At 45.4% G+C, this 20,466-nt stretch overlaps 1 protein-coding gene across 3 annotated transcripts in view; it reads right to left on the bottom strand.

Annotated features, from left to right (window-relative positions):
* Nucleotides 1–3,402: 3,402 nt before the first annotated feature.
* The window catches only part of ccdc102a (coiled-coil domain containing 102A), a 236,746-nt gene continuing 219,682 nt past the window's right edge, over nt 3,403–20,466 (bottom strand). For 2 of the 3 annotated variants that reach the window (XM_059992450.1, XM_059992448.1), the window contains 2 exons: nt 7,136–7,336; nt 3,654–3,793 (listed from right to left, as the gene is read on the bottom strand). In XM_059992450.1, coding sequence (XP_059848433.1) covers nt 7,168–7,336 — 169 coding nt within the window. In that variant the 3' untranslated portion in view covers nt 3,654–3,793; nt 7,136–7,167. Of the gene's footprint in view, nt 3,794–7,135; nt 7,337–20,466 lie in introns of all 3 variants that reach the window. The other variant, XM_059992451.1, reaches the window with a different exon arrangement.

Consider the following 20,466-nt stretch of genomic DNA (forward strand, 5'->3'; position numbering starts at 1 on the left):
GGTCCCTGCTCTCACTGGGATCCGATTCCATGGGACCCTGCTCTCACTGGGATCCGATTCCACGGGACCTGCTCTCACTGGGATCTGATTCCATGGGACCCTGCTCTCACTGGGATCCGATTCCACAGTTCCCTGCTCTCACTGGGGTCCAATTCCACTGGTCTTTGCTCTCACTGGGATCCGATTCCACAGTTCCCTGCTCTCACTGGGATCCTAATCCACAGTTCCCTGCTCTCACTCGGATCCAATTCCACAGTTCCCTGCTCTCACTGGGATCTGATTCCACTGGTCTTTGCTCTCACTGGGATCCGATTCCACAGTTCCCTGCTCTCACTGGGATCCTTATCCACAGTTCCCTGCTCTCACTGGGATCCGATTCCACGCTACCCTGGTCTCACTGAAATCCAGTTCCACAGGCACCACACTCTCTGGCCTACATTTCCACAGGTCACTGCCACTCTTAATGAGATCCGGTTCCACAGGACCCTAACCCACATTATGATCGTGTTCCACAGAACTCTCCTTTCAGAGGGATCCAGTTCCACAGGTCCCTGCTCTCACTGGGATCCAATTCCATGGGTCCCTGTTCACACAGGGATCCGATTCCACTGTTCCCTGCTCTCACTGGGATCTGATTCCACGGGACCCTGCTCTTACTGGGATCTGATTCCATGGGACCCTGCTCTCACTGGGATCCGATTCCATAGGACCCTGCTCTCACTGGGAATCGATTCCATGGGACCCTGCTCTCACTGGGATCCGATTCCACTGGTCTTTGCTCTCACTGGGATCCGATTCCACAGTTCCCTGCTCTCACTGGGATCCAATTCCACAGTTCCCTGCTCTTACTGGGATCCGATTCCACAGTTCCCTGCTCTCACTGGGATCCGATTCCACAGTTCCCTGCTCTCACTGGGATCCGATTCCACGGGAACCTGCTCTCACTGGGATCTGATTCCACAGTTCCCTGCTCTTACTGGGATCCAATTCCACGGGAACCTGCTCTCACTGGGATCCGATTCCATGGGACCCTGCTCTCACTGGGATCCGATTCCACAGTTCCCTGCTCTCACTGGGATCTGATTCCACAGTTCCCTGCTCTTACTGGGATCCAATTCCACGGGAACCTGCTCTCACTGGGATCTGATTCCATGGGTCCCTGCTCTCACTGGGATCCGATTACATTGGTCCCTGCTCTCACTGGGATCCGATTCCATTGGTCCCTGCTCTCACTGGGATCCAATTCCACGGGTCGCTGCTCTCCCTGGAATCTGATTCCACAGTCCCAGCTCTCACTGGGGTCCAATTCCACGGGACCTGCTCTCACTGGGATCTGATTGCATGGGACCCTGCTCTCACTGGGATCCGATTCCACAGTTCCCTGCTCTCACTGGGGTCCAATTCCACTGGTCTTTGCTCTCACTGGGATCCAATTCCACGGGACCCTGCTCTCACTTGGATCTGATTCCACGGGACCCTGCTCTCACTGGGATCCTAATCCACAGTTCCCTGCTCTCACTGGGATCCCATTCCACGGGACCCTGCTCTCACTGGGATCCGATTCCACAGTTCCCTGCTCTCACTGGGATCCAATTCCACAGTTCCCTGCTCTCACTGGGATCCGATTCCACGGGACCCTGCTCTCACTGGGATCCGATTCCACGGGACCCTGCTCTCACTGGGATCCGATTCCACGGGACCCTGCTCTCACTGGGATCCTAATCCACAGTTCCCTGCTCTCACTGGGACCCAATTCCACGGGACCCTGCTCTCACTGGGATCCAATTCCACAGTTCCCTGCTCTCACTGGGATCCGATTCCACAGTTCCCTGCTCTCACTGGGATCCGATTCCACAGTTCCCTGCTACTCACTGGGATCCGATTCCACAGTTCCCTGCTCTCACTGGGATCCGATTCCACAGTTCCCTGCTCTCACTGGGATCCGATTACACGGGACCCTGCTCTCACTGGGATCTGATTCCACGGGACCCTGCTCTCACTGGGATCCGATTCCACAGTTCCCTGCTCTCACTGGGATCCGATTCCATGGGTCCCTGCTCTCACTGGGATCCCATTCCACGGGACCCTGCTCTCACTGGGATCTGATTCCACGGGACCCTGCTCTCACTGGGATCCGATTCCACAGTTCCCTGCTCTCACTGGGATCCGATTCCACAGTTCCCTGCTCTCACTGGGATCTGATTCCACAGTTCCCTGCTCTCACTGGGATCCGATTCCACAGTTCCCTGCTCTCACTGGGATCAGCTTCCACGGGACCCTGCTCTCACTGGGATCCGATTCCACGGGTCCCTGCTCTCACTGGGATCCGATTCCACGGGTCCCTGCTCTCACTGGGATCCCATTCCACAGGACCCTGCTCTCTCTGAGATCCGATTCCACAGTTCCCTGCTCTCACTGGGATCCGATTCCACAGTTCCCTGCTCTCACTGGGATCCGATTCCACAGTTCCCTGCTCTCACTGGGATCCGATTCCACAGTTCTCTGTTCTCACTGGGATCTGTTTCCACGGGACCCTGCTCTCACTGGGATCCGATTCCACGGGACCCTGCTCTCACTGGGATCCGATTCCACTGGACCCTGCTCTCACTGGGATCCGATTCCACAGTTCCCTGCTCTCACTGGGATCCGATTCCATAGTTCCCTGCTCTCACTGGCATCCGATTCCACGGGACCCTGCTCTCACTGGGATCCGATTCCATAGTTCCCTGCTCTCACTGGCATCCGATTCCACGGGACCCTGCTCTCACTGAAATGCGATTCCATATTACCATACTGTCATTGGTATCCAGTTCCACAGAACAGCACACTGACTGGGATCTGATTGTACAGACCCCACTTCAACTGCACAGAACCCCACTCTCACTGGGTGATTCTATGGGTGCCAACTTTCACTAGGGTCTGTTTCACAGAGCCCACACAGTTTCCCTTACAATACCGATGCCCATTTGACCAGTTGTGCTGATATTGGATCAGGTCCTCAGGCAGCACCCCAATCGATTACATTCCACAAAAGATTCTCTGAAGGGTACTGTATTAAAGAGAGCACTAGTTTCACTGACATAATAAGCATTGTTTCCTTTAACAGGGTTGAAAAATATTTTGTTGAGGCCTGGGCATTTATCCTGTTGATTTTTCTCACCATCTATGTTATTTATTGAACTCTCTACTTAATGTTGCCATTGAACGTGCATCCACTGCTCTTTAAGGCAGTGAATTCTGGAACAGAACTTAACAGTTATCAAATTCTCAGCATTTCAGTGATTGAGAAGACTGTGGTGAGCCGATTATCTGTTGATCTCACAGGATCCAGAGCTGGAGATACCATTTCAGCTCAATATGTAGCTGAAGCAGTGAAAGGAATCACATGAATATTCCACCTCACTCTCTCAGTACTCAGGTTTATAACAGAAAATTAATGTATTGTAAATATAGTTTACAGTGGTCAGTTGTATGTATAAATAACTTTTAAAGTATACAAAGTCAATTATAAAAGTAAGTGACAGTTATGCTTATACAAAAGGAAGTTTCTCGAATGCTATGTTCTCAGATGCTCAGCTAGGTAACAGAGAGCCATGCCAGTCTTGGCCTGTGGCTTGCAAGAATGACAGTACAGTGATGCTCCCTCCTGCACACCAACTTTGCGACTGCTGCTTAAGGAATCTGTAACTGCAATAGCTCAGGGTCATCGTCAAAGTCACTGCCAGTCTCACTGGGCTCATCTGGGCCAAAACAAGAGCTTCGTTTCCCAAAGACGGCCTGCTGTCTCCGTAACCTGCATGACAGAAAAAAATTACTGCTGAAGACAGTACACCAATAAGCATTGATTCCTCCTCCTCAGTGTATATTGGACACCAGTTCAACTTGAATACTGAAATATCAGAGTGCATTACAGTCAAACAGTAAATCACCGATGACAGTAATGTGGGCTTTTACAGGCTCACATCATTCATGTAATACAACTAGATCCGAATAAATAAATAAAATTAGATGCGGTTGAAGATTAGAGCCATGGACACCTTTCATATCAATGTATCCATCCAAATGTCTTTTAAACTTGGTGACTGTACCCATCTTTACCATTTCCTCCAGCAGCTTGTCTATACCCACCACCCTTTAAATCTTTCCCCTCTTAAACTTAAACCTCAACCATCAAGATCTTATACCAGAGTGGATAACTTCTCTTGCCTCATCAGTGAATTGTTCCCACAATCCATGGATTCGTAAACTAGGTTTGCCACTACTGTCTATTGAACAGGGGTGGGGGGTTAAACTAGAGTTTCAGGGGGATGGGAACCAGACTGTCAGAACAGATAGTGGTGAGGTTGTGGAGTCAGACGTTAAGAGCTCAGATAAAGTCAGGAATCAAACGGTTGAGCATGGTGGGACTAATGGGATAAATTGCATATATTTCAATGAAAGGAGTATTTTAAAGAAAGGCAGATGAGCTCAGGACATAAATCAACACATGGAATTATGATATTGTAGATATTAATGAGATGGTTGCAAGAGGGGCAGGACTGTCAGCTCAGTATTCTGGGGTTCCATTGCTTTAGATGTGATACAGAGGTAAGGGTTAAAGGAGGAGGGATGGTGTTATCTATCAGTCAGGGAAAATGTCACAGCAGTGCTCAGTCAGAACACAAAACTTGTTGAGTGATGCTTCATGTGTGGAACTGAGGAATAAGAAAGGTATCACCATGTTAATGAGGCTATAATATAGACCACACAACAGTCCACAGAATTATAGGAACAAATTCGTAGCGAGATCATAGACTGTTGCAAGAAACACAAAGTTGTGATAGTAGGTGACTTTAACTTTCCCTATATTGACTGGGACACCCATGCTATAAATTAACTAGATGGGATAAAGTTTATCAACTGTGTTCAGGGAAGTTTCCATAATCGGCACATAGAAGACCCAACAAGAGGGCCTATTAGGGAATGAAACAGGGCAGGTGACAGGAGACTGTGTAGGGGGACACTATGCATCTAGTGATCATAATGCCACTGGCTTCAAAATAATTATGGAAAAGGTTAGGTTTGGTCCTTGGGTTGACATTCTAAAATGAAGAAAGGATCTGGTAAATGTGGATTGGGACAGGCTGGTTCCTGGCAAAGGTATTACTTGATAAGTTTGAGGCCTTCAAAAGTGAAATTTTGAGGGTACAAAGCTTGTATGCATCTGTCAGAATAAAAGGTAAAGACAAAACATTTAAGGAATCTTTATTTTGAGATATATTCAGGGATCAGTGCTGCTGTTGTCATCTATACCAACAATCTGGTTAATAATGTGGTTAACTGGATCAGCAAATTTGCCAACGATACCAAAATTGGGGGTGCAGTGAACAGAGAGGAAGACCATCAAAGCTTGCAGCTGGATCCGGATCAGCTGGGAAAATGGGCTGAAAAATGGCAGATGAAACTTAATACATACAAGTGTGAGGTGTACTTTGTAGGACAAACCAGGATAGGTTTTACACAGTGAATGGTAGGGCACTGAGGAGAGCAGTAGAACAAAGGGATCTGGGAATAGAGGTCCATAATTGATTGAAAGTGCTGTCACAAGCATATACGGTCATAAAGAAAACTTTTGGCACATTGGTCTTCATAGATCAAAGTATTTAATACAGGAGTTGGGATGATATGTTGAAGTTGTAGAAGACATTGGTGAGGTCTAATTTGGAATATTGTGTGCAGTTTTGGTCAACTACCTGCAGGAAGGATGTAACTAAGATTGAAAGAGTACAGAGAAAATTTACAAGGATGTTGCCAGTACTGGAGGACCTGAATTTTAAGGAAAGATTGAATATTTTATTCCATTGAATGTAGAAGATTGAAGGGAGATCTGATAGAAGTATATAAAATTACGATACTGCAGATGCAAGCAGGCTTTTCCCACTGAAGTTGGATGAGAGTGCAACTAGGTCATGGATTAAGAGTGAAAGGTGAAATGTTTAAGGGGAACGTTAAGGGAAATTTCATTTAGAGAGGGTGGTGAGAGTGTGGAACACACTGTCAGCGCAAGTGGTGGATGCAATTTTGATTTCAACATTTAAGAGAAGTTTGAATAGGTACATGGATGGGAAGGGTATGAATGGCTATGGTGTGGGTACAAGTTGATAGGACTAGGCAGTTTTAAATAGCTTGGCACAGACTAGATGGGCAGAAGGGCCTGTTTTTGTGCTGTAGTCTTCTATCACTCTCCATTTCATGTTCTCAGATCAGAATTACAAGTACATTTAAGGAAACAGGGTTTTAAACTCCCTATAATGACTATATTGCTGGCCAACATGCAGTCTCTGGTGAATAAAATAGATGAACTCTGCCAGGGTGCTAAATCAGAGGGACATTGAGACCGTGTGTGTTTTATGGAGCCCTGGTTAACCCCTACTATACCGGTTGCAGCAAATCAGATCAACAGGTTTAATATACACAGTCAGGATAGATCAATAGAGTCTCTCAAAAGTAGAGGTGGAAGAGTATGCCTCGTGATCAACTCTTCCTGGTGAACAAATATATCAGTGCTGTCCCAATTCTGCTCACCAGACCTGGAATATCTAGCAGTAAAGAGCCGTCCTTTTTACTTACCACGGGAGTTCTCTGGGGTCATTCTGGTAGGAATTTACATTCCACCTCAGGCCAATGTCAAGCATGCTTTAGATGATCTGAACAATGGGATCAACATGCACGAAACAGAACACTCTAAGGCCTTCACCATTGTTTTGGGAGATTTTAACAAGGTCAGTCTGAAAAAATCACTAAGCAATTATCATCAACAGATCACTTGCAATACCAGAGGAAACAACACACTGGACCATTGCTACGCCACCACCAAGAATGCCTACCATACGATTCCACGCCCTCACTTCGGGAAGTCTGATCACCTGGCTGTACTTCTACTCCCTGAGTATAGGCAGAGACTGATGACTGCAGCACCAGTAGCGAGGACCAAGAAGGTCTGGACAAGGGAAGTACTGGAGCGCCTATAGGGCTGCTTAGAATCAGTGGACTGGACTGTATTCAAGGTTTATCTTTGGATCTGGATGAGTATGCTGCAGTTGTTACCAATTTTATTGAAACCTGTGTGGATGAGTGTGTGCCCACAAATACTTACCGCACATTCCCAAACCAAAAGCTGAGGATGAATCAGGAGGTATGTCGTCTGCTGAAGGCTAGGTCTGTGGCATTCAAATCTGGCAACCCAGGCCTATACCAGAAAACCAGGTATGATTTGCGGCGGGCTATTTCAAGGGCGAAGAGACAATTTTGGACGAGGTTGGAGGCGATATCAGATGCACGGCAACTCTGGCAGGGTCTGCAAGACATTATTTCCTACAAACTGAAACCCAATAGCATGAATAGCAGTGATACTTCACTACCAGACAACTACAGCTGTGAAGATCCCTGCTGCACCTGATGACCCTGTGATCTCTGTCTCAAAGGCCGATGTTAGACTGTTTTTAAAGAGAATGAACCCTCGCAAGGCAGAAGGTCCCGATGGAGTACCTGGTATAGCTCTGAAAACCTGTGACAACCAACTAGCGGGATGAGGACATTTTCAACCTCTCACTGTTATGGGCAGCAGTTCCCACTTGCTTCAAAAAGGCAACCATTATACCAGTGCCTAAGAAGAATAATGTGGGCTGCCTTAATGACTATCGCCCGGTAGCACTCATATCAACAGTGATGAAATACTTTGAGAGATTGGTTATGACTAGACTGAACTCCTGCCTCAGCAAGGACCTGGACCCATTGCAATTCGCCTATCGCCACAATAGGTCAACAGCAGACGCAATCTCAATGGCTTTTCACATGGCTTTAGACCACTTAGACAACACAAACACCTATGTCAGGATGCTGTTCATCTACTATAGCTCAGCATTTAATACCATCATTCCCACAATCCTGTTTGAGAAGATGCAGAACCTGGGCCTCTGTACCTCCCTCTGCAATTGGATCTAACCTGGTCCCAACATATTGATGTAGTCATAAAGAAGGAAAGCGGCTATACTTTATTAGGAGTTTGAAGAGATTTGGCATGTCAACAAATACACTTAAAAACTTCTATAGTTGTACCGTGGAGAGCATTCTGGCAGGCTGCATCATTGTCTGGTATGGAGGGGCTACTGCACAGGACCAAAAGAAGCTGCAGGAGGTTGTAAATCTAGTCAGCTCCAGCTTTGACAGTAGCCTACAAAGTAATCAGGACATCTTTAGGGAGTGGTGTCTCAGAAAGGCAGCGTCCATTATTAAGGACCTCCAGCACCCAGGGCATGTCCTTTTCTCACTGCTACCATCAGGTAGGAGATACAGAAGCCTGAAGGCACACACTCAGCGATTCAGGAACAGCTTCTTCCCCTCTGCCATCCAATTCCTAAATGAACATTGAAGCTTTGGATACTACCTCATTTTTTCAAATATACAGTATTTCTGTTTTTGCACATTTAAAAAAAATCTATTCAATACACATAATTGAATTACTTGTTTATTTATTATGTTTTATTTTATTTATTATTATTCTCTCTGCTAAATTATGTATTGCATTGAACAGCTGCTGCAAAGTTAACAAATTTCATGTCACATGCTGGTGGTAATACCCCCAATTCTGATATATTTTAATACGGCATTTACTTTGAATTTGGAACTTTGAACCTGTGCCATCTAGCTTTACCCTAGGGAAAGGATTGTGGCTTTTCACCTTATTTATGCACCCTATGATTTTATAAACCTCCATATGGACTTGTATACTGAGGCGTCTTTCTTCTACAACACTCTTCAGTGCCTTGCATCATTTCATACCTCTCTGGGTTAAATTCCTTCCATTATTCCTTTGCCCGCTTTCCCAGTTGATATAGACAACCTTCTTTAGTGTCCTCCATGCCAGTAATTTTGGTGCCAGCCACAAACTTATTCCATTCTCATCCAAATTGTTAATATAAACAAGTGTGTGTGTGTATATATATATATATATATATATATATATATATATGTGTGTGTGTGTGTGTGTGTGTGTGTGTGTGTGTGTGTGTGTGTGTGTGTGTGTGTGTGTGTATATAAATAATACATATATAATACATATATGTGTGTGTGTGTGTGTGTGTGATATATATATATATATGTGTGTGTGTGTATAAATAATACATAAATTGTGGATAGGTATATGGACAGGAAAGGAACAGAGGGTTATGAGCTGAGTGCAGGTAGGTGAGAGTAAGCGTTCGGCACGGACTAGAAGGGCCGAGATGGCCTGTTTCCTGCTGTAATTGTTATATGGTTATAAACACCAAACAGTGGACTGAGCACTGAATCCTACAGCACATGGGCCACCGATCTAAAAAATAATCTCCAACATTGAGATAGGTTCATGGATTAGAAGTGTTTTGAGCAAGATGAGCCAAACGCAGCTTAGGTAGGGACCTGCTCAGCATGGATGAGCTGGAACAGAGAGGTTTCTTCAGTGCTGTGTAACTCAGTCAATTTTACATGCAATTAGATAGCTCAATTTAGATCCCATGTGATTTAACCTTCTTGACTAGTCCATTATGTTGTCAAAACACTTAAATATGTGCAGACAAAGACTACTCAGCTGCCCATCAATCCTTTTGGTCTACTCTTCACGAGACACAATTGTCCATAAACTAAACACAACCTGATCGGTCCTTCCCTTTCCAAATGCGGTAAGAACTTGACTCTCAGAATTCCTTTCAGTAACTTTCCTATCACCCTGTGTGAAAAACATTTACTCCTCTGATCGCCTTCAAATCTTTCCTCGTTATGTACGCTGTACATGTCTAATGACTCTGTGATGCTGGGTTCATGTTTCCCCAGCTTGTCCTTGCACCTCTTCTTAAATAAAGGGTCAACATTAGATACTCTTTTAGTTTTTCAGTACCTCACATAGCTAAGGCCTGCAGTCTCCTTCATAGCTTCTGCACAGACCTCAAGAATGATGCCAACATTCATTTTGCAATGTTAATACCATATGTTTAGACAGCACTGAGCTTTTATAGGGTGTTGAGAGGGCTCCTCCAATGATTGGTCCCCTGTATATGTCCTGAAAGAACAGCATGATCATACAAGAGAAGCCATGTTGCATGAATTCTGCACGATATCCTTGCAGACCTCTTTACCCAGACCAGCAAGTAGGCTCTCACTGCTCACAGAAACTCAGAACTGACCAAAGGATTATCCATTAAATGGCTCATACAGCACTCAAACTGTTACTCACATTCATTCCTTTAAGCACAGGTGCACAAAAGCACTTCCGGAGATGCAGCAAGGACTATCACAAAACAGATCAATGCTGAAAATGAACAGATCAGGGCAGATAGCTATGGAAAAGGGATTTAATATCAGTCTAGACCCAGGTAGATCCATTGTCTCAGCTTGCTCCTGTCCCACCAAACTCATTTCTGCATACCTCAACACTGCTTTATCCCTTCCCATCTATGTTCGTGTCACTTCTCACGCTTTGAATTTTTTTCAATGATCTTAAGTTCCCTGGCCCCCACCGCCTTATTTTCACCATGGATGTCCAGTCCCTAGATAACTCCATCCCCCACCAGGAAGGTCTTAAAGCTCTCCACTTCTTTTTGGATTCCAGACCTAAACAGTTCCCCTCTACCACCGTTCTCCTCCATCTAGTGAAATTAGTCCTTATTAATAATTTCTCCTTTGGCTCCTCCTTTTCCTCCAAACCAAGGGTGTAGCCGTGGGCACCCGTATGAGTCCTAGCTATGCCTGCCTTTTTGTCGGCTTTGTGGAACAGTCCATGTTCCAAACCTATATGGTATCTGTCCTCCACTCTTCCTTCACTACATCGACGACTACATTGGCGCTGCTTCCTGCATGCATGCTGAGCTCGTTGACTTCATTAACTTTGCCTCCCACTTTCACCCTGCCCTCAAATTTACCTGGTTCATTTCCGACACCTCCCTCCCCTTTCTTGATCTTTCTGTCTCTATCTCTGGAGACAGTTTATCTACTGATATCTACTATAAGCCTACGGACTCTCACAGCTACCTTGATTATTCCTCTTCCCACCCTGTCTCGTGCAAATATACCATTCCCTTCTCTCAATTCCTCCGTCTCCGCCGCATCTGCTCTCAGGATGAGGCTTTTCATTCCAGTACGAAGGAGATGTCTTCCTTTTTTTAAAGAAAGGGGCTCGCCTTGTTTCGCGCGGACAGGGATGCAGCTCTTTCCAGTAAGACTCGTGGTGGTGGCTTGTGTGTTTACATCAATACGGAATGGTGAAGAACTCTTGTGCTGGTTTCCAGACACTGCTCATCGCTAGTGGAGTTTGTGACTGTTAGAGGCAGACCATTTCATTTACCACGGGAATTCACCACTGTCCTCATAGTCTGTGTCTACATTCCTCCCCGCGCTAATGCTAAGTTGGTACTCTGTGAACTGTATGGGGCTATTAGTGAACTGCAGAACGCACACTCTGATGGACTGTTTATTGTCACTGGAGATTTTAACCACGCGAACCTCAAGTCAGTGCTCCCCAAATTCCATCAGTATGTGGACTTTGCAACGAGGGGGGAGAGTGTGTTGGACCTTGTTTACACAAACATCCCTGACGTGTACCGGGCGGAGCCTCACCCCCATCTTGGATACTCAGACCACATCTCTGTTATGCTAATCCCAGCATATAGACCGCTCGTCAGGCGCTCCAGACCAGTTCAGAAGCAGGTGAAAACCTGGCCAGCAGGAGCCATCTCTGCTGTTCAAGACTGCTTTGAGCACACTGACTGGCACATGTTCAGGGAGGCTGCAACCGATGGTGACTCTACCAACTTAGAGGAGTACACGACATCAGTGATTGGCCACATCAGCAAGTGCATTGACGACATCGTTACATGCGCTAACCAGAAGCCATGGATGACCACGGAGATGCGTTCACTGCTGAGGACCCGTGACTCTGCCTTCAGAGCAGGCGACAAGGCAGCTCTAACAACAGCAAGGGCCAAACTGTCCCGGGCCATCAGAGAGACAAAGCGTGCACACGCCCAGCGAATCCACAGCCACTTCCAGGACAGCAGCCGCATACAGCGCATGTGGAAGGGCATTTTTGACATCACCAACTAGAGGACATTACCTGACTGTGCAGGTGATGCCTTCCTCCCAGATGCGCTGAACAATTTCTACGCTTGTTTTGAGGTGGAAAATGATGTGGCAGTGAGGAAGTCCACCCCTCCTCCAAATGGTCGGGTGCTGTGTCTCACCGTGACCGATGTGAGAAGAATCCTGTGCAGGGTCAACCCACGAAAGGCTACTGGACCAGACCATATTCCTGGTTAGAGGATGTGCAGACCAGCTAGATGTTCTCACTGTCATCTTCAATTTCTCCCTGGCTGAGCGGCATCATTCCAACGTGCTTCAAGGCCAACACCATCATCCCCGTGCCGAAGAAGTCTTCAGTGTCTTGCCTCAATAACTACCGTCCTGTTGCACTCACATCCATCATCATGAAGTGTTTCGAGAGGCTCGTCATGAGGCACATTAAGACCCTGCTGCCCCCTCTCTGGATCCCCTGCAGTTTGCGTACCATCCCAACCGTTCAACAGACGACACCATTGCCATCACCCTCCACCTGGCCCTAACCCACCTGGACAAAAAAAGACACGTACGTTCGAATACTATTCATAGACTTCAGTTCAGCTTTCAACACAATCATCCCTCAGAAACTGATTGGAAAGCTGAGCCTACTGGGCCTGAACACCTCCCTCTGCAACTGGATCCTAGACTTCCTGACTGGGAGACCTCAGTCAGTCCGGATCAGGAGCAGCATCTCCAACACCATCACACTGAGCATGGGGGGCCCCCAGGGCTGTGTGCTCAGTCCACTGCTGTTCACTCTGCTGACCCACGACTGTGCTGCAACACACAGCTCGAACCACATCATCAAGTTTGCCGATAATACGACCGTGGTGGGTCACATCATCAAGAATGACAAGTCAGCATACAGAGAAGAGGTACAGCAGCTAACGTTGGTGCAGAGCCAACAACCTGTCTCTGAATGTGAACAAAACAAAAGAGATGGTTGCTGATTTCAGGAGGGCACGGAGCGACCTCTCTCCGGTGAACATTGACGGCTCCTCAGTAGAGATCATTAAGGGCACCAAATTTCTTGGTGTTCACCTGGCGGAGAATCTCACCTGGTCTGTCAACACCAGCTCCATAGCAAAGAAACCCCAGCAGATCTACTTTGTGCAAAGGCTGTGTAAAGTCCATCTCCCACCCCCATACTCATCACATTCTACAGAGGTTGTATTGAGAGCATCCTGAGCAGCTGCATCACTGCCTGGTTTGGAAATTGCATCATCTCGGACTGCAAGACCCTGCAGCGGATGGTGAAGACGAAGAAGATCATCGGGTCTCTCTTCCCGCCATTACAGACATTTACACTACACGCTGCATCCGCAGGGCAAACAGCATTATGAAGGACCCCACGCACCCCTCATACAAACTCTTCTCTTCCTGCCATCTGGGAAAAGGCACCGAAGCATTCGGGCTCTCACAACCAGACTATGTAACAGTTTCGTACCCCAAGCTATCAGATTCCCCAATACCCAGAGCCTAGACTGAGACCAACTTACTGCCCTCTACTGTGCCTATTGTCTTGTTTATTATTTATTGTAATGCCTGCACTGTTTTGTACACTTTATTCAGTCCTGGGTAGGTCTGTAGTCTAGTGTCGTTTTTTTGTGTTGTTTTACGTAGTTCAGTGTAGTTTTTGTATTGTTTCATGTAGCACCATCGTCCTGAAAAACGCTGTCTCATTTTTACTGTGTACTGTACCAGCAGTTATGGTCAAAATGACAATTAAAAGTGACTTGACTTGAAGTGCTACACCTGCCCTTACACTTCCTCCCTCACCGCCATTCATGGCCTCAGACAGTACTTCCTGGTGAGGCAACACTTCACCTGATGTGATATACTGCGTCTGGTGTGGCCTTCTATATATTGGTGAGACCCGACGCAGATTGGGAGACCATTTCGCTGAACACCTATGCTCTGTCCACCAGAGAAAGCAGGATCTCCCAGTGGCCACACATTTTAATTCCACATTGCATTCCCATTCTGATATGTCTATCCATGGCCTCCTCTACTGTCAAGATGAAGCCACTCTCAGGTTGGAGCAACAACACCTTATATACCGGCTGGGTAGCCTCTAACCTGATGGCATGAACATTGATTTCTCTGACTTCCATTAATGCCCCTCCCCTTATTTATTTATTCCTTTTTTTTGTCTCTCTGTCCCTCTCGCAATAACTCCTTACCTCTCTCCTGCTCTCCATCTTCCTCTGGTGCTCCCCTCCCCTGTTCTTTCTCCCTAGGCCTCCCGTCCTATGATCCTTTCCCTTCTCCAGCTCTGTTTCTGTTTTGCCAATCAACTTTCCAGCTCTTAGCTTCATCCTTCCCCCTCTTATCTTCTCCTATCATTTGGGATCTCCCCCTCCCCCTCCCACTTTCAAATCTCTTACTATCTCTCCTTTCAGTTAGTCCCAACAAAGGATCTCGGCCCGAAACGTCGACTGTAGATGTTGCCTGGCCTGCTGCGTTCCACCAGCATCTTGTGTGTGTTGCTAATATCAGTCTCAAAGTCTTTGTTAGCTTCAAGCCCCAGACTCAATTATCAAAGTAATGAGTGAATCTTCAGAGAGCAGTTTGCAATGAGTCAGCATGTTCTGGTGTTATCTTTGGAGCTTCTACCCTACTGGTTTAAGACTTCTGAGTGGTTCCTTAAAGTAATCAGATGACCTCACTATCTATCTCGTTATGATGTTGCAACCTATCGTTTACCCACACTGCACTTTCTCTGTAGTTGTTGCACTTTATTTTGCACTCTGTTAGTTTTCCTTGTACTAGCTCAATGCAATGTGTAATGATCTGACCTGAATGAACAGTATTCAAGACAAACTTCACTGTATCTCAGTACATGTGACAAAAATAAACTACTTCCAATTACCACACACTTACTTTGCCACACACATTGTAGACATGGGGATCCTCCTCACACCATGCATTGGGGGTTATACTCTCTCTTCCTCATTCATGTTCTCTGCCTGAGTATTCATGACATGCAATTCCTGTAGTTTAGCAGATTAATCCCTGGATCAACAGATCAGTGTGATAGGACCTGGTGAAGTAGGATGCCACAAGATGCTAAAAGTAAAAAGCACTGCAGATGCTAGGGATCTGGTTGTGACGAAGCTTTTTGACCTGATAATTTAGCAGCTTCTCTTCCCTGCCCTAATGAATATTTCCAGTATATTTTACTTTTACTTTACCGCACAGGTTGCCTTGTGTCTGAGTAGCCTTCCTGGGGAACCCACAGCACACTTGTCAGCAAGCAAGTTGTCAGATTCAGGCCCAGCTACGGCCATGCACAAGGTTGCACTGTGAATGAGAAAGTGACTAAGCAGTACATGCAAACATGGTGCAGGAGGTAATGATTTCCAGCTCATCGACATCTCTCTACTGCAGATCTCAGCCTCATCAGGAGAGTCATGAATTTCTGCATGCATTGGTAGCAAAGGAAGAAGCATGAGCAGAAAAGTAGCTCCATCTTCAGCAAGATCAACATGTAGACCATGAGCCTCATCTCCCCTTTTATGTCCAATTCCGCAGCATGATGAAAATCATGGAACCCAGCCTTAACCACTCTCAGAGACTGAGCATCTATAGGGAGAGTTTTCCAACTGCCTTAGTCCCACCACCAACCCTTCTCCTCAGACCTCGTTTTGTGATATCCCAGAAGAGGAAACAGCTCTTCAGAGCGAATGCTTTGGTGAGAGGACAGTTTCAGTCAGGGAAGGGAGATCCCAAGAAGATATTTCTTCACCCAAACAACAGTAAAAATAGCCGTGGAATTCTTGTTCACAGAAGACGGAACAGGGGCTGCAATAATGCAACTGTGATCATCGTGTGGCAGAGTAGGACTGAAGGGGGAAACAGCCTCCTCCACTAGTATTTTCTGTTTCAATATAGGGTTCAGATCCTGTAGGCAGAGCTCAAGGATCTAGGAACCAGGACTCAAAAGGTGGTAATTTCAGGATGAAACCATTTAAACTGCTTACACCCAATGACCTGTGCTGGGATCATTGCCCCACATATCCCTACAATCTATGTACCTATCCAAACTTAACTTAAACATTGAAATCGAGCTCACATGCACCACTTATACTGGCAGCTCAATCCACACTCTCACAGCCCTCTGAGTGAAGAAGTTTCCCCTTATGTTCCCCCTTAAACATCTCACCTTTCATTCTTCAGCAATGTCCTCTGGTTATAATCCCACCAAAACTCAATGGAAAAAGCCTACTTGCATTAACCCTATCTATACTACTCATAATTTTGCATACATCTGTTAAATCTCCTCTCAATCTTCTACATTCGAAAGAGTAGAGTCCTAACAAATTCAATCTTTCCTTATAACTCAGGTCCTCCAGATCTGGCAACATCCTTGTAAATTTTCTCTGCACTTTTACAACCTTGTTTACATCTTTCCTGTAGGTAGCTGACCAAAACGTCACACAATACTCCTACGGTCTCAATAACATCTTATACAACTTCAACATCCCATCTTCTGTACTCAACATATTGATTCATGAAAGTCAATGTGCCAAAAGCTTTCTTTATGACCCTCCCTACCTGTGACATCCTTTTCAACAAACTAGGTATCTGTATTCACAGATCCCACTGTTCTGACACACTCCTCAGTACCCTGCCGTTCACTGTATAATATCTACACTGGTAAGTCCTACCAAAATGCTAAATCTTGCACTTGTCTGTATTAAATTCCGTCAGCCAGTTTTCAGACCATTTTTTCCAGCTAACCCTCAGCAAGCCACAATAGCCTTCCTCACTGTCCTCTACACCCCCAGTATTAGTATCACCTGAGGATCTGATGTTCCAGTTACTCACATTATCATCCAGATCACTGACGTAGATGACAAACAGCAAAGAACCCAGCACCAATCCCTATGGCACCCCACTAGTCACAGGCTTCCACTCAGAGAAGCTACCCTCTACACCTCTCCCACAAAGCCAATGACCAATCCAATTTACCGCCTTATCCTGAATGCCAAGTGACTGAACCTTCTTGACCAGCCTCCCATGTGAGACCTTGTCAAATACCTTACTAAAGTCAATGTAGATAATATCCACTGCCTAGCCTTCATCCACTTTCCTGGTAACTTCCTTAATAAACTCCAGAAGACTGGTTAGACATGACCTATCACAAACAAAGCCACGGTGACTATTTTTAATCAGTTCATGTCTATCCAAATACTTATATATCTGGTCCCTTAGAATACCTCCCAATAACTTTCCCACAACTGATGTTAGACTCACCTGTCTATAATTTCTTGGTTTCGGTTTAGAGCCTTTTTTAAAGAGCTGAACAACATTGGCTTACCTCCAATCCTCTGGTACCTCTCCTGTCTCTAAGAATGTTTTAAATATCTCTGCACAATGCCTGCCCATTGCTTCCTAATCCTTAAGTATGGCTGTCTTCCTCTTGACTAGATGTTCTATATCTCTTTGTCAACCATGGTTTTTCACAATACCATCCTGTCTAAATGGGACAAACTTATAGAGAATCCCATACAAGTGCTCTCAAAACAACTTCCACATTCCCGACATGCAGTTCCCTGAGTGCATCTTTCCCTAATTTATGCTTCCAAACATTATAATTCACTCTCCTCCAATTAAATATTTTCCTATCATGTCTGCTCCTATCCCTGTTCAAGCTCAGGGAGTTGTGGCCACTGTCTCTGAAATGCTCACCCCACTGAGAGAACTGACACCTGATCTGATTCATTGCTTAGCACCAGATCCAGTATGGTCACACCTTTACTTGACTAATCTAACACATTCTGTCCCATCTACACCATTTGCACTAAGGAGGTTTCAATTAGTAGTAGGGAAGATTAAGTCCCCCATGACAACAACCCAGTTATTTTGCTACCTTTCCAAAATCTGCCTCCTCATCTGAATAGTCATCATCTCTGTTACCATTGAGGAGCTCTAAAGAATAGGGCCAATAAAGTGATTGCTCCCATCCTGCTTCTGACTTCCACCAACGCTAACTCAGGAAACAATCACTCTATGATGTCCTTCCTTTCTATAGCTTAAGATTATTCTTGATTAGCAAAACCAACCCCCATCACTTTTATATCTCAGTCTGTCCCTTTTGAAAAATCTAAATTGGTGGTGGGGGTGTTGATAGCAAGGAAGGTTGTTGTAGATTGCAACGGTTCATTGACGGGATTCAGAGCAGGGCTGAGAAATGGCAGATGGAGTTCAACCTAGAAAAGTCTGAAGTGATTCACTTTGGAAGGTTGAATTTTAAGAATGTGTGAATTTTAAGGGTTAATGTAAGGACTCTTGGCAGTATTCAGGAACAGAGGGATCATGAGGTCCACATCCATAGATTACTCAAATCCTCTATTAGGTGACATGGTAGCATGGTGCTTAGCACAAGCTTTACTGTACAGGCAACTCAGTTTTAATTCCCACCACTGCCTGTAAGGAATTTGTACATTTTCTCCATGACCATATGGGTTTCCTCTGGTGCTCCGGTTTCCTCCCATAGCCCAAAGACATACTGGTTGGTAGGTTAATTGGTCATTGTAAATTAGGCTAGGTTTGAATTGAGGGATCGCTGGGCTCTAAGGGCAAAGGGCCTGTTCCATGCTTTATCTAAATAAATAAAAAAGTTTTAAGAAGTTGCCATGCAGTAATCTTGCACCTCATTTGTGGTCAGTGAAGATGTAAAAAATCTCAATGGATGCCCCAGCAAGCTCTTCCCTTGTTTTCCTGTCTTCCCTTTAAATACTTAAATACTGAAATGCCTTGGATTGCTCCTTAACTTCACCTGCCAGTGATATAACACAGCTCCTGTCTGCCCTCCATAATTTTTTTTTAAAGATTACTTCCTATACCCTGTCAACCTCTGGAATGCTTCCTCTGTTTGCAAAGTTCTTAATCTGCCATGTGATTCCTTTCTATTATTTACTAAACGTCAAAATCTCTTAATATCTAATCTTCCTCAATTTGGATTCCAATCTCTTGACCTTTAAGGGAAATTTGGCCACTGAACTAATAGACAAACTATTTCAGTCATAACTTTACAGAATACCTTCTTAAATCTGCATGGATGTTCATGAGCTGTGCTTTAACTTGTCATTCACCACTCACCCCTCTGAGTTTCTACATTGCAATCTGGTAGAGCTGGAGTTGGAGCTGGATGTACTGAGAACCATCCAGGAAGCAGAAAAACTCACAGATGAGAGATTTTACTGAGGCACCCAGGCTTCAGAGAGTAGACAAATGAGAACCGGGGAAGTTAGTGGAGTAAGCAATTAGTGCAAGGTACCCCTGTGGCCATTCCTCTCAGCAACAAGTATACCCATTTGGATACTGCTGGTGGGGGGGGGGGGGGCGGTGGATGGTAATGATCTGTCAGAGGGAAACCACAGCAACTGGGTCTCTGGCACTGATTCTGGCTCCGTAGCTCAGAAGGCAATAGTGGAGAAGAGGAGTACAGTAGTGACAAGAGATTCCATAGTTAGAAGATTAGACAGGAGATTTTGTGCTTGTGAAAGAGACACCCAGATGTTACGTTTCCTCCCAGGTTCCAGAGTCAGGGATGTCTCAGAACAGGTCCACAACCTCCAAATGGGTAAAGTTGAGCAGCCAGAAGTTGTGAAACATAGGTTTGAAGAGTGAATATAGGCTGATAGGTAGAAAGCTGAAAAGGAGCATATCCGGGATAGTAATCTCTGATTGCTGCTTATCCAATGCACCAGTGAGGGTAAGAATAGGATGATTTGATAAATGAATGTGTGGCTGAGAAATTGGTGCAGGGGTAGGGATTTAGATTTTTGGATCATTGGGGAAATCTTCTGAGAAGGTATAAAAAAAAAGCACAAAAAAGGGTTAGTTACACCTAAACTCAAGGGGGTTGGGGAGGGTTTAAAATAATTCGGCGGGGTTAGAGGAACTGGGCTGAGGATGGGGCAGCTGGTATACAGGTAGATGCAGTGTGTAGTGAGGCTGTGAGGAAGGACAGACCAATGACAGGGCAAAATTGCAGTCATTTGGATGAGTTAAAGTGGGGGCAAAACATGGGGCAAAATTGTCGAGGGAGATGAATACAGGACTGAAGTGGTTATATTTAAATGCACGCAGTATGGGTTATAAGGTAGACGATCTTGTAGTGCAGTTAGAGATTGGAAGGTATGATATGGGCATCACTGAATCATGACTGAGAAGATCATAGCTGGGAGCATAACATCCAGGGATACACAGTACATTGTATCAAAAGGACAGGCATAGGCAGAGGGAGTGGGTTGATTCTTTTGGTTAAATTGAAATCAAATCTTCAGAAAGAGGTGTCATAGGATTGGAAGATATAGAATCCTTGAGGGT

The sequence above is a fragment of the Hypanus sabinus genome, chromosome 17 (assembly GCF_030144855.1).
Source record: "Hypanus sabinus isolate sHypSab1 chromosome 17, sHypSab1.hap1, whole genome shotgun sequence".
Classification (NCBI taxonomy): domain Eukaryota; kingdom Metazoa; phylum Chordata; class Chondrichthyes; order Myliobatiformes; family Dasyatidae; genus Hypanus; species Hypanus sabinus.